General features: G+C 41.5%; 1 protein-coding gene across 3 annotated transcripts in view; it reads right to left on the bottom strand.

The window, feature by feature from the left end:
• The window catches only part of LOC117452121 (zinc finger MIZ domain-containing protein 2-like), a 42,274-nt gene that overhangs the window by 20,253 nt on the left and 7,635 nt on the right, over positions 1-14,386 (bottom strand). For all 3 annotated transcript variants that reach the window (XM_034090598.2, XM_034090599.2, XM_071204313.1), the window contains 6 exons: positions 14,015-14,174; positions 11,230-11,472; positions 10,480-10,630; positions 8,893-9,011; positions 7,644-7,736; positions 5,104-5,293 (listed from right to left, as the gene is read on the bottom strand). In XM_034090598.2, the coding sequence (XP_033946489.1) occupies positions 5,104-5,293; positions 7,644-7,736; positions 8,893-9,011; positions 10,480-10,630; positions 11,230-11,472; positions 14,015-14,174 (956 nt within the window). The remainder of the gene's footprint in view (positions 1-5,103; positions 5,294-7,643; positions 7,737-8,892; positions 9,012-10,479; positions 10,631-11,229; positions 11,473-14,014; positions 14,175-14,386) is intronic.

Raw genomic sequence — 14,386 nt, 5'->3', positions numbered from 1 at the left:
CCACGGCCCACCTATGCCAGAGCCAGCGGCCCACCAACAGCAGCGGCCCACCGGGAAACACACACGTTGCAGTCGGGAAGAAAAGCAATGTGGAGCGGCACCTCACCACTTCATAAGGGGTTTAACCGTGACACTTTTCGAAATCCCGTTTGTGTCCCACCACTTTACAAATAGGCCTATATTTATTATTATTTTTTAACGCAAGCCGTCATCGCCACGGAGGAGCACACAGCCTCTGTGAGCGAGCGAGACAGACAAAAATGTAATATAGCCTAGTTAAAATAAAGTAAGAAATCATTCCAATGTGTACTATAGGACAGTAACAAAAAAAAACAGTTTAAAAGGGGAGTGATTAGTAAAATATGCATAAAGAAAAAGAAAGAATGCTAACTAGGTAACATAAGATAAGAATAAATCAGTTTAAATTATTTGTTATTGGTTGTGATTATATTCTAAAGATGTTTGGATTACTGAAAAGTATACAGCTCCCTTTCATCTGAGTATTGAGAGCTGTATCTATAAATTCATTTCGTGCTCAAAGTGCTCCAGATTGATGCTTTTACCTTCAATATTTAAAAAAATATGTTCCCGGGGGTGCATGCCCCCGGACCCCCCTAGATGATGTGAGGTCCACCCTCAAATAAAGCAGGTTAAATTAATTAAATTGCATACATTTTATTTTAGTAAATACTGAAAACGAGTCCCACAGACCCAAACAGCACACAAAGGTTAAAGGTCAGCATATCATAATGTTAAATATATGAACCTTATACAAATATATGGTGACCATTCAGGATACAAGGTGAATGTTAATAAAACACAGATTTGGGCCTTTAACTATACCCCCACTCAAGGAATGAAGAGCAACTTCCAATTAAAATGGGACTCAAAATCTATGAATTATCTTGGTGTGACGCTAACAAAACAACTGACTCATCTCTATAAAATAAATTATGACAAGATCCACTCACAGATTGAAAAAGACATAAAGAGATGGACAACCTTGACACTAGACCTAAGCTCAAGAATTGAAGTAATTAAAATGAACATATCCCCTAGACTGCTTAATTTCTTCAAATCACTTCCGATTAAGATTCCCAAAGAAAAGTTTCAAATTTGGGATAAGATGATCTCTAGATTTATATGGAATGGTAAGAAACCACAAATTACATTTTGTACATTACAATTGGCCAAGGAAAAGGGGGGTATGGCACTACCAAATCTGAAAGACTACTATTATGCAGCACAACTAGGTTCAGTAATTAAGACCCCATTTACACGGGAACGTTTGCGTTTACGCACCATATGCGTTTTCAAAAAAGTCTTCTGTTCACACGCATTTGGCTCAATGAACGTGTCCGTTCACACGAGACCGCTGGAAACGATGTAGTACATATGCCGGGCCTGTAAGTGGCGCTGCTGCCGCCACAAAATACACCACAAGCAGCGAAGAAGACCCCGGAGCATGGTTGCCATGGTTGCCCTTCTGTTTATTCTCCGCGGTGGACGGCGTGTACTCCTGCTGTAAATCTCTCTGGTAGTCCACCAGCCGTTTTGTTACGGCCTCGTGTAAACGAAAGGGCTATACGCAAGAGAATCTATGCGGATACAACCCGTAACGTCCTCGTGTAAACGGGGTCTAAGTGGTGCGATAAGGACTATAGTGCAAAGTGGAAAGAAATTGAGATGAAGGTTTCTGGCGTCTTGCCGTCATTTGACGCCCTTATTCAGCTCGGGACGCCCTGAACGCGAGCCGAGGGCGTCCAACAATATTAATAATTCGAGAGAAGATCGAGAGTTTTTATCGCTTGAAATGACAAAAAGGAAAAAGGAGAAGGACATCCCTCTGTTGGGAAAGGGGCAAAGGAGTCTGGTGGGATTCTTTTCGGAGTATTGAAGATCGTTTCCCCGACATCGAAGGCGCCTGCTACAGGACAACACTGAACGTGCGCGATTTGGACGCGATGAGCAGGGGGGTTTTCGTGGAGCACGCTCGTGAGCGGCGAAACTGAGGCTCCGTGGTAAACTGTGGTAACATCAAGGGCCGTTTGGGAGCCGAAACAGCCGGCTCTTTAAGAGAGCCGAGCCAAATGATCCGGCTCACTAACGTAAAAAGACAGTATCTATAAGGGACGGCTCAAGTCAAAATTCAAGCACCCCAACCCGCTCTCGGGGTGGACGCCCTCTCAGCCCTGGTCTGGCGGAAACACTGATTAAGAGTAAACAAACGGTACACAACAAACATGTTGGCGGTTAAGTGGTAGTTTTTTGGGAATGCCATAAACTAAATACCTTTTGGGAAAATATACATGCAACTGTTGTAGACATTCTGGGTTAATCAATACCCAAGGAATGCACCATTGTATACCTTGGAAACATAAATGATTGCGTGATTAATACTGATAGATATATAACTAAGATACTGTTAATAACCATCAAGAAAGCAATAACCAGAACTTGGTGTAAGGCTGAGCCCCCCACAAAAGACCAGTGGGTGGATATTATAAGAGAGGTATATATCATGGAACAAATTACCTACCAACTTAGAATGAGTCAATATCTTTGAGAGTAAATGGAAGAAATGGATCGTTTATGACACTGTGGAAAAAGGCTAGGGCATATGCATATGCTTTTCAGGAGACTGCTCAATATATCTGAATGCCAATTGTAACCATGACTGTTGAATTTCAGTTTGATGTTTATTTGATTTATAATAGCTTTGATTTATATAGCGCCTTTCAAGGGACCCCAGGTCGCTTTACAAGTAATAGGGCAAAAACAAACATAACAAAACAAAAGTCAGACAGACAAAACAACAGATCGATTTATGATCTTGTACTTGTGTTTACTCTCATTGTTATAAGCCAAGAAAAGCCATAAGTACAATGTGATTTGTCTGTGCTGTCTCTCCATTATGTACAAACTTAACTCAATAAAAACTAAAGTTTGAAAGACAAAAAAACACCTCTCACCACTGGCCTATATATACCTGACTGATGATAATCTAAATGTGACCCATTAGGATAAATCAGATAAGATGAATTAAGAACAAGAAGAAGAATAATGAAGTGCTGATCTCCAGTGTTAGTACGGAGAATGATGCAGGAAATAGACAAAGAACCTTTATAACATTTGAAAGACGACCGTGTGTGAATGCTTCCTGTGTCTTTGTGTAGTATTAGGCGCTTTCACACCAAGTACTTTTCCCAGGAATAGTTCCCGGAGCTATCTAGTAGATCGCGCCCACACCGGAATAAGTCCCTGAGGGAAGATTACGCAAATGAAGCCACTAACGTCACTTCTTCTTCTGCTTTGGGTTTACTGGCAGGCCGCAAACCACTTCACGGCGTATACTGCCGCCCGAAGTCCCCGGAGTTGGGGACTGGCTTCCGAGTAAATCACCAGAACGCCGACACCTCCTCATCTCCACCGCTCCCATGTTTTCTTTTGTGTTGCCATAAGTTAGTCTCTCTCCGTTGGTGCGCGGGGCTAATGCTAGCAATTACAATGGCGGCTTCACAAAAACTTTCAGAGTTTTACAAGGCGTGGTTTGCAATTCGCCCAGCCCAGTTCAGAAATTGGAACCTTTTTCTCCCCAGGAAAGTCCCTGCTCTCTAGCAGGGAATAAAAAGGGGTGAAAAGGTTCGCAAAAAAAAGTTCTAGTTCCAGATCTTTTTGGTGTGAACGCAAAATCCCAGGAACTATCGGAACTATTCCTGGGAAAAGCAATCCGGTGTGAAAGCGCCTTATACTCTTCCCAAGTTACATGGTGGAGAGGAGGTGGTATGGCTCAGGCTTGGCTGCAACACCTGGAATAGTGTTGTCACGATACCCACATTTTGGTTTCGATACCGATACCAAGTCAAGAATTGCGATTCCGATTCTTTTTCGATACTTTTCTTTTATTATCTTCACGATCAATAAAATTGTAGTTTATCTGTTAAGTGTTTTCTTACAACATGGTTTCTTCTTTATGTGATTTCTTTGATAGTTAACTTTATATTTTATTAACATGTAATTGACATTAACATGTAATTAAATAATTGACAAAATGTACATTGCAGATGTTAGCCACATTGGTAAGTTAGCTAAAAAGATAGCCATATTAGACACTTATCATTGCCATTAATTGCCTCTGCAAATTACGAAAACGTTCGTTTGTCACAAAATACATTTCACTGGTTTGACTTAGATTTGAGGGCATGGGCTTGAGCATGATGTAATGATGTTATCTATCACATTCGCTAACCTGTCTGTCTTTAAATGCTTTAAACAGCTCTGGATGCCGGTCGGCGAGGTGCTTAGCCAAGTCTGATGTGTTGGCTCCCTTGGTCTGCAGGGATCTAAAACATGTCTCACAGACAGGCCTCGTGGTGTCCGTAGGCTTGCCCTCACTGTCAGAGATATCGCTCAAATACTTCCACATTTCGCTTCTGGGGTCTTTTTTGTCAACAAGCCGAGGCGCAGCGCCTGATTCACTCCCACTTGCAGCCATGCTTCTCGCTTTCTCACGTGCTCTGGCAGCTGCCGCGTGCACGAGAGAGGGGAGGCACTTAGAGCGTGCTTGAGAGGGGCGGGACTGCAGGCACGCTGCAGTGCAGGGAGTGGAAGCAGAGCGCTGAACACACACGGCTCTTATTAAAACGGCGCTTTCTCACCGGAGTACTTTTCCCCGTCATTCTTAAAGTACCGATACTAATGAAACGGAGGAATCATAACGTTTTTAACGGCAGGGTATCACGGTACCTTTCAAGTATCGGTACATCGTGCAACACTAACCTGGAAGCTGCTTGACATCTTTCTAGATCCATTAATCTCATCAATATTTACTATCCATCTATATTTTTTTTCATCCTGATTGTCTATGCTGTAATTTCATTACATGTCGATTCTTTACACACTATTTGTATCTGGTTTGACGACTCTGGGAGAAGGAATCTCTACAAAGTTGTTATTCGTGAGGATTAATAAATGTTTCCAGCATTTCTTAAAAGTAAACATATTAGATTTATGATATAAAAAAAGAATGGATTCAGTTATTATTTTTGGCATAATATGCATCAATCTGAGTGTTTTCATGAACACGGTTGTGTGTGTATGTACCTGTAGGAGGAGGAGGCGGCAGGCCGGCCATGTTGGGTTTGATATCTGGCAGGAAGGAGGAGGGAGGCGGCTTGACATCACTGTTGCCTGGAGACATGTAGGGCGGGGCCATTGAGCTGCTGGGGGTGATGGGAGGGGTCGGGTTCCCAGGAACCGGAGAGGAGGGATAACCAGGCAGGCCTCTACCCGGCTGAGAGACACAGAGAATGTATTTTAATATAAATGATGGTCACAGACAGAATAGCACCAGTAACCATAGACATAGGCGGCGCGTGAGGCTCAGGTTTGGGGAGGCTAAATAACTTAATAATTAAGTTATTTGTGTCTATAGAAAAGAGATCAACTCAGTGAAAGCACTGCCTGCTGACCAATCAGAGCTCAGTGTGCGGAGTTTAAATCTATCAAGTCATATTACAGGATAAAGGAAATACGGTTTAAACTGCCGTATGCAGAGAAGACGCCGACGTGTCGCACACTAGGCACTTATCATTCATATCACATCATCGATCATAATATATTCATATTGCTTCTCGAGCCGTATCTGGCCGTGCAACACTTACATTGTCCCATACTGTTATGCAGAAGTATTATTTTAAGCAACACATTGGGTTACGAAACACTCAACTCAAATGTAATTAAAGTCAGATCCACGTGACATCATAAAACTGTTGTACGCTTTCAAACACTCGGTAGTTTATTTATTTTTTAACCAGTTGTTCTGTATTCTCCTTGCAGCAACTCTGTGGCTTGTATCCTGGATTATATGTTTAAGTCATGGATGTTTAAAGTTCATATTTGTCTAATATTAGTTTACTTTTCATTAATGAAGTATGACGCTGCGCTGTCAGTAGGCTACACTTGTCCCTGTTTGTGATTGGTTAAATGTAGCTAACCCCGCCCCTTTCACGTGAACGCACTCTCAGCTGGAGAGAGAAACCCTGGCTTGATTTACCGAGTTGATAACCAGCGTCGTAGGACCGCTTAGCGAGATCTCGATTGTTAGTTTGTTGTTGTTAGTTTGTTTGTTACTCAAACATATCCAGGGTCTGTTGAACTGGCTTCGTAGTACAGGGCACAGGTGGCTGCATAGCAGCGCTAATGTCAAAGACACAAACATTATACTTTATATTTTTATTTTACCAGGATGCAGTGACAATAATATTTGGGAAGGCTTAGCCTTCCAGCCTACAGCACCCGCCGCCCCTGACCATAGAGTCAACATTTTAACCATTAGCCAAAGTAATGATCTCCACCGTGAATCAAACGGGCAAGAAGCAGTTAATTTGAGCTGCATGGCTGCCACGTTGGCAGAACTGAAAGGAGGAAGACAACTTCCCGTTATTCTCTGTCTGTACCAATTAGTTTCCAAGATTCATTTATAACATTAAAATCTACATATGAATACAAATTTGATGCAGGAAGGATTCAAATTTGGTGTTCGTGTCAAATGTAACTGGGCGATATGGTTGTTATAACATTCAGTCTTTGAAGTATCAGTCGTCAATTGTTAAAAATAATAGATAGAACATTGAGTTTGGTCAATGTATATACTGATGTCAATTTGGCCTCTTGGAATAATTCATCGCCAGGATCGATATAAAACACTGCTGCGAAACAACCCAAACTGTCTATGAACAGCGCGATTTCAAAAGTGTTTGTGTGTTTGCCTTGGAGAGAAGAGTTGACTTTGTTCTGACGCAGAGACTGCTGACACACGGAGACTGAACCACCAGAAACACTCAGACAAGAGATCAGAAGTTTTGAAACACTTCTCCGTGATCAGAAATAAAAAATGCACTCTGAATGTTGGATTTCTTTCACCGATCCTTCTAACATGCGCTACATGGGGCGGAGATCCTGCAGCTTGTGAAGATATCTTGTATATCAAGAGCTAAACAGCATGTGTTTGAGATCGTACGGAGGCCCTTCATTGATTATGTAAAGGATCTTAATGTATCTAATGTTCAAGAGGATGAATAGATGCATTGCCGGTGCAGTTCCCAACACTGTGTAATTGTGTGTCTTTTCTTTACTGCATAATGTTTTCAAAAGACTGCCTTGTATTTTACAGATTAAGCATGTTTGTTATTATTTCTCTTGTTTTTATATTGTTATGTTAAAAATTCAAATAAATAATTTTGGCAATAAAAACATGTATTTATAAATGTAATGTTAAGCATTTCATTTGATGTATTCAGGTAAGAAAAAAGTATTTATTTATTAAGCGGTGACTCGCACTATTTTTAGAACTCCCCCTGCAGCGTATTGGCTTACCCTATTAGAGTACACACACACACACACACACACACACACACACACACACACACACACACACACACACACACACACACACACACACACACACACACACACACACACACACACACACACACACACACACACACACACACACACACACACACACACACACACACACACACACACACACACACACACACACACACACACACACACACACACACACACACACACACACACACACACACACACACACACACACACACACACACACACTTTACCCCAGGTGGTTGATTGAAGGAGTTGTACACTCCGCCGGGACCTCCTGTGTTCAGAGCACTCAAACCTCCACCCTGACCATTGAACTGCTCCTGCTGCAGAAACACAGACCAAAACAACAACACATGTTAATGTTTTTACGCCAACTGTCACTCTGTCCGTCCCAAAAGATGTCCCCCTCCTTTGTAGAGGAAACTGAGCATGGAGGTCAAGTGAATGTGTGCATCTGGCTCATTGGCAACAGGCTTTGGGAGCAACGGATTACATTTAATGGGAATACTTAAACAGGACACAAACAAGGTAACTGTATTCCCTCACAATAAGATAAAAAAATATGTTATCAGATTACTATTACATTTCTTAGAATGGGAATTACCAGCTTTTTTATATTCAGTGTTTTCCTATATTCAACCCAAACAGCCTTGGAAACTACTATTCTGTAAGCCTACCTTATCATTTAATCTGGAGTCTTTAGGTTTGTACATATTGCTTGTTGTCTTCTTTTTGACAGTAAGGTAGTACACACATGATTTGTTTAAAATACTGTGGGTCCTCTAAATCCATATACTGAAGTACACAATAAAAAGAGTGTATTCTTGTATTGGTGGAAAGTATTTTGTACAACATACCCTTTTCTAAGGTTAAATTGTCCTGTTGTTTTACATAACACACTTAAGTGAACGCTTTGTTATCGATTGATTTTCTGTTGTTTTGCACATTAGAAAATTAACAGAAAGTCAGGTTACTTTACTTAATATTGTGATGGATTAGGTTATTGATTACTTTCCTTTTATTTTTTTACAGGTAACCGTTTGTCATTGCACTCTGCAGAGCTCCTTTTTGTAAGTAGCGACAATTGTCTTTCCGTGGTTGCAGCTTTTAAATGCAATAACATGAAATCCACATGAGGAAAATAAGTTTAGAAGACAAAAAAATAGAAACACTCTTTTCAAGTTGACATTATGCAACAACAGAGGTTACAATGATATAAACAATCAAAGGTTGCAACTTTTTCTTTTATACAATCAAATGAAATGTTCTTTCTTGCTGCATAAGTAAGAATACAGTACAGTATTCTTATTATGGTGGCGCATGTCTGTTGGGGGCCCAGGTTGAGGGACACCCTACCCATCTGCAGTTTGGTTTTAAACTTCCACATTGGACCCAAATCTTTGCAACCGATGTGGTATTTACCTCATTATATTCAAATATATGAAATACATGAAACACACACACACACTCTCTCCTCACCTTGTAGTACTGTGAGTTTGGGGGTCCAGAGGGGGGGTACTGTGGGAGGGGCATTTTATGGGTTTGATATGAAGGGGAGGAGCTGGATCGCTGAGGGGCGGGGCCTGGACCACCAAGACCTTCAGGTAAACACAAAACAACAACTTTAAATCCATGGAGCTGAGAAAAGGGTTTCTCATCTTTAAGCCAAACTAGAATAAGTTTTGACTCCGAAAAGCAAAAATTAAACTACTTCTTCCGCAGTTGCAATTTTTTTAGATGTATAAATGTTTGATTAAAAAAAGTTTGTTTTCTTCCACTCCACCCCTTCCTACTCAAATTGCCCTTTTTGGTTTTTCAATAGAGATAATATGTAGTACTTTTATAAGAACCACACCGAAACGTTTAAACGGAAGTAACAAACAGCATCGCAACACCGACTAGCTGATCACCCGCCTATACTGATGAGGAACTATCTGTGGGTCAGTTTCCGTTAGCCGGTAATTACCGGACTTTGACCGGTAAAAATATGCTGAAGACCGGCAAATCTAAAACTCTCCGGTCAAAAATAATTTCCCTTTAGCGCAATACCGCTTCAGTTGCGCCACTTATGTGACAGACAAGAATAGTATGTGACAGACAAGAATAGTCAATTCTAAAGTCTAACACTTAATGTGGAGAAAGAGATGTCCTGGATGGGTTGATTGTGCGTTGATCTGTTGGTAATGCCTCGGGGTTCCGGTGGGCATGTAAACAAATGCATAATGCTGGGCTATACTTTGCGGCCTCACCCGGTTGCATAGCGACACTTATTGTTTAGGTGTCTTTTAATAAGCAGGTAGTCATATCATTAGCTAGAACTAGCTGGATCTGATCGATATGGAGATAAACGCGAGTATAATCTGACGGGAGAGAGAGAGAGATCAGCTGCTGCTGACGAGTCGACACGCAGCTCTGCATAATCACAGAACAAAACACACTTCAGGTTAGAATATCACACGTAGCTATTTTAATTACCTCTCAAACTACCGTAACTAGTTATAGATGTGTTTAGTGTTACTGTCGGGTCACTCATTACTGGATCCGCGAGCTGCATGAGACTGAGGGAGAGAGCGCTCCGTTTATTATTCCTGTGTTATTGTAAATTACTGAACACGTTTGAATAATGTAGTTAATCTACAATAATTAATTTGTTTAATATCGAATCATATCAATTTGTTTTAGAGATCAATAAAGAACAAAGAAGACCTTTGACCGGCACTTTTCTCATTTTGTCCGGAAGACTTCAACTTTAACGGACATGTTGACCGGCAAACAAAATTCTAACGGAAACTCTGCTGCGGGTGTCGAGACAAATCTTAGAGTGAGTCTCGTAAAGTGCGATGGTATGACGGCCATTCAAACGGCTATTATTTCAGTAGTTGTTTTTTGGGTTGATACCTTTGTTGCGCATAGATTTGACCATTTCTTACTACTCAAAAATCGATTAAAATATTTTGGTGATTGCATACCAAAACTTAAGTTTCCCAATTGTTTTGTGTTTCGTTTCAAACTATAGTGGAAAAATAACAAAACACGGCGGAAGCTTTGCTCCTGCTCACATCATACCTGGATGGTACTGCATATTTTGGCCTGAGTATGGACCGGGTCCCGCATGAGCGCCTCCACCTGAACCTGGAATGGAACCACCGCCACCCCCAGGACCGGACATCACGTTCACATTGGGACCAACATACTGCTGAGACATTCCTGGGAACGACTGAGGAAGAAGCAGAGGAACAAGAAGGAGGTATGGATGAAATGTTTTTTGATTTTGTACAATAATGTTGATGGAAAAAAGATTGTGTAAGTCATTCGAATTTGTAAGTATCTCATAATAATGAGTTATTAGGTGATCTGATAACTTAGCCCTGTATGATTTCCAGCTGGCTGGACATTGACATTCTGTATCTCCTCACTATCCTGATTAAATCGTTACATTTTGCCAGAAATATTACAGTGATGCACTTGCCACAAATATTATCCGAAAAGGTTTATAACGCAGTTTTCTCAAAATAACTATCAAACACGACAGGCAATAGAGGGAAGGGTCATGTAACCCAAAATGTAATCAAATATGAAACAGAACAGTACATTCCAAAAGTTTGCTTCAAAAACAATGTTGTGTTAATATATTAACTGAAAATGTATTCTGATGTGGTTCATTGTGATTATCAGATATCATAGATACCCATTCTGATCATTCAGGATAATGTAAAATAAACAAACAGAAATAATCTATTGTAACCCAATCAAATCTAGCTTTATCTGTGTTTACTCTGATGAAGTGTTGACCCTGATTGAACCTCCTGATCTTACCTCGGGGTTGTAGGGCCGTTTGAGGCCCTGTGGGGGTCTCAGGTGACCCTGCTGTGGTCCAGGGCCATAGTTTGGGTGTTGAGGGACCCTCTGGGAGCCACCCCCAGGTCCATACATGGGGCCCATGGAAGGAGGGCCCCTATTCGGTCCTGGCCCGTGGCCCATACCTCCAGGGGCCATACCAGGTGGGCCGCGGGGGCCGGAGTGGGACATGAACTGGTTGTTATAACCCGGCCCTCCCATCTGAAAAACAAACAAAATAAAAGCATGAGTACTTGGTATCATATTGATGAGGGTACAGAGTAGTGTAGAGAACCGAGGAACTGAAGGCAATAGAAAAGTTATCGTATCAGCTTTATTGAGCTAGATTGAAACAATTTATCTTTTGTCAGTCATTTATGGCGCGTTTCCACTGCAGCGGGTAGCTCGCTTTAAGCGTGCCGGGGCCCTAGCCCTCTTGGCCTAGTACCGGCTAGCGGGTCCTAATTCACAGTTTTTCTGGCCACATAAAATTGTGGTTCTAGGGCCAGGAACAACCAGGCTGAGTCGGGCTGAGTATGCTAAACTAGAGAGAGAATCGCTGGCAAGGGGCTACAACTACAACAAGATGAACATATTTGACAGTGATTTAATTGTAATCCACGTTTCTAAATGATGCCGAAGTAACAACATACTGATACCGGTTAGTAACAACCATGAATTAATGCTTTGACAAGTCTGCAGACAGACGGCAGGCGAACAACCCTTTTAAAATGCGTGTTTTCTGAATGGAGATTGGCTAAGCTAACGTTATATATGCTCCGACCGTCCACACTCACAACGGCCTATACAGACATAAATAAACCAGCGACTGTATTCTCCATGACACAGACAGTCTGTGGTTTGTACTTGTTTAACTTCTGTCTAGTTTCTGAACAGATATGAGGAGCTGTGATCTGTGAGCTCTGAGTGCTAAGAGCTAACGGCTGTGTTGTTCTTCTGGGGCTCTCATTGAAGATGACGTCACGGCTCCGCCTACACTGCGTTACTATAGTAACTACCCCAGTTCCTAAACTGTAATGGAAGCGCAGCATTAAAGTGAGCCGGTGTCGGTACCAGATGTGTTCGGGGTACCAGATGTGTTCGGGGGCCGTCTCTTACCAATGACGTCACGCATTGTACGCATTGTGATTGGCTGTACGGTAATTTACCCAGGGGTGCTCGGGGGCAAATCACATCTACAGATCATGACGAAACGAATTGAAGTATTCCTATACTCCTAGCGTGTGAAAATGTTTGTGAAAAACATGTTAAAAAAACATGAAACCGGAGCAATGGCTATACGCCATTGGCTGTACGGCAACTCAAGAGGACCATCATACACGGTCAAATTCCGAACATTTAAACATAGCCTACACTTCATTCTTTACTTTGTCCGTCATTATATGTAGAAGATATTACTTTTTTCTCCGTGATGTTGTTTCCATAGCAACAACTTCAAACAGGAAGTTAACCTAAATTACATTTAAGACACTGCAACGAAAAGTAACAAAAACAATGTAAAATCCTTTTCCGTTTCACAGAACACAAATTGGGTTATTTACATAATTATGTTACACTGTCGATTGTTATTTTTGGGGGGACACACGACACAACAAATCACATCTACAGATCAAGATGAAGCGAATTAAAGTACTCCCATACTCCTAGCGTGTGAAAATGTTTGTGAATAACGTGTGCAAAGTCTCCGAAGACGGAGCAGTGGCTGCGATGCTAGCTTTGCGGCTAGTGGTTAGCATTTTCAATGGAAATATACATCGAAACATCATGTTTCAGTAAAAAGAAGGCCCCACTGATCATCTAATCTCTGAGACGATTCCAGGGATGCCTGACTTGAGTTGCTAGCACCAGGGAAAGTGGACAAAAGTGTCCCAGATCAGCCTCTTAATTTACCCAGGGCCTAGTGCTTGGCTTTGGGCATGAAAATTCAGGAAACTCCCCTGAGTATTTTATTACATATCTCAACTTTGGAGAGGAGTTGGGGGACAAACGACACATCAAATCACATCTCCACATCAAGCCGAAGCCAATTCGAATATTCTTCACTGCCTAGCCTGCGGGGAAATCGCAAAATCACAATGCATGACGTCATTGACGTCATTACGCCGTACGTCGTGACGTCACTGGTAAGAGACGGACCCCAAACACATCTGGTACCGACACCGGGCCTAATAAGGCCTAACCAAACCGAGCGAGGCCTGTAGTGGAAACGCGCCATTAGTCTGCAAACCTTTAAAAAGGAGGGAACATTCCAAAGGTTTTACAGAGGGATTGTTATTTAATATTTTATTGTTAAAAAATAAATAAATAAAAAGGTATCAGCTCGGTTCAGAGGAAACCTAACTTGATCAGGGCATCCCTACTTCAGGGCTTCAGTCATTACGTTGACATTTCTTTCTAAATAAAGATTTGAATGTTAATGTTTATTCATGTCTAATTAGTGGTTTCAAATCTGATATTTCTGCATAGTTGAAGATAAATACAAAACTACGCTAATGCTTTTAATTGTATAGTGTTTATAGAAATAGTTTCCAGTGGTGGCTGCGTGGGATTGTTTCTGATTTGTGTGATGCAAACATTTATAATAACACAACTATTAAATAACATATCAGCAGCCGACATCTGGAGGGTGTCATGTGATTGGACATGAATAAATATTCCACCAGTTCAAAACCAATTAGCCATGAGGACATCTGAAATATCTGTGAATCATAGGAAGTGACCCCCTATCTTTTCCTCCTTTTACCTGTCCATAGTTCATATCCTGGTTTTGTTTCTCCTGGATGGCGGCTACCGTTGCCGTGGCGGTGGCAGTTGCCGTAGCAGCAGCAGCAGCAACGGCGGCGGCGGCAGCAGCCTGCGAGAAGTCAGACGAGCCTCTGGAGCCGCCGGGGTTCGACGGGTAACTGGCGAGAGATGTCAGTCATGTTTCATATTTGATATGATTACATTAGTGTTTGTTTTACTTTCTTCAGACTGAAAGTATGTACAATTATACATAAAACAAATAATGTAAATACTGTCAGTATTTATGCTATGAATCTTTTTGAAATCATAACTAGAGTTTAACTATTATATTTCTTAAAGAGGGTGCTACTCACTAAGGACTATATAATAT

This window comes from Pseudochaenichthys georgianus, chromosome 9 (assembly GCF_902827115.2).
Source record: "Pseudochaenichthys georgianus chromosome 9, fPseGeo1.2, whole genome shotgun sequence".
NCBI lineage: Eukaryota > Metazoa > Chordata > Actinopteri > Perciformes > Channichthyidae > Pseudochaenichthys > Pseudochaenichthys georgianus.
This window is presented reverse-complemented; position numbering and strand designations above follow the sequence as displayed.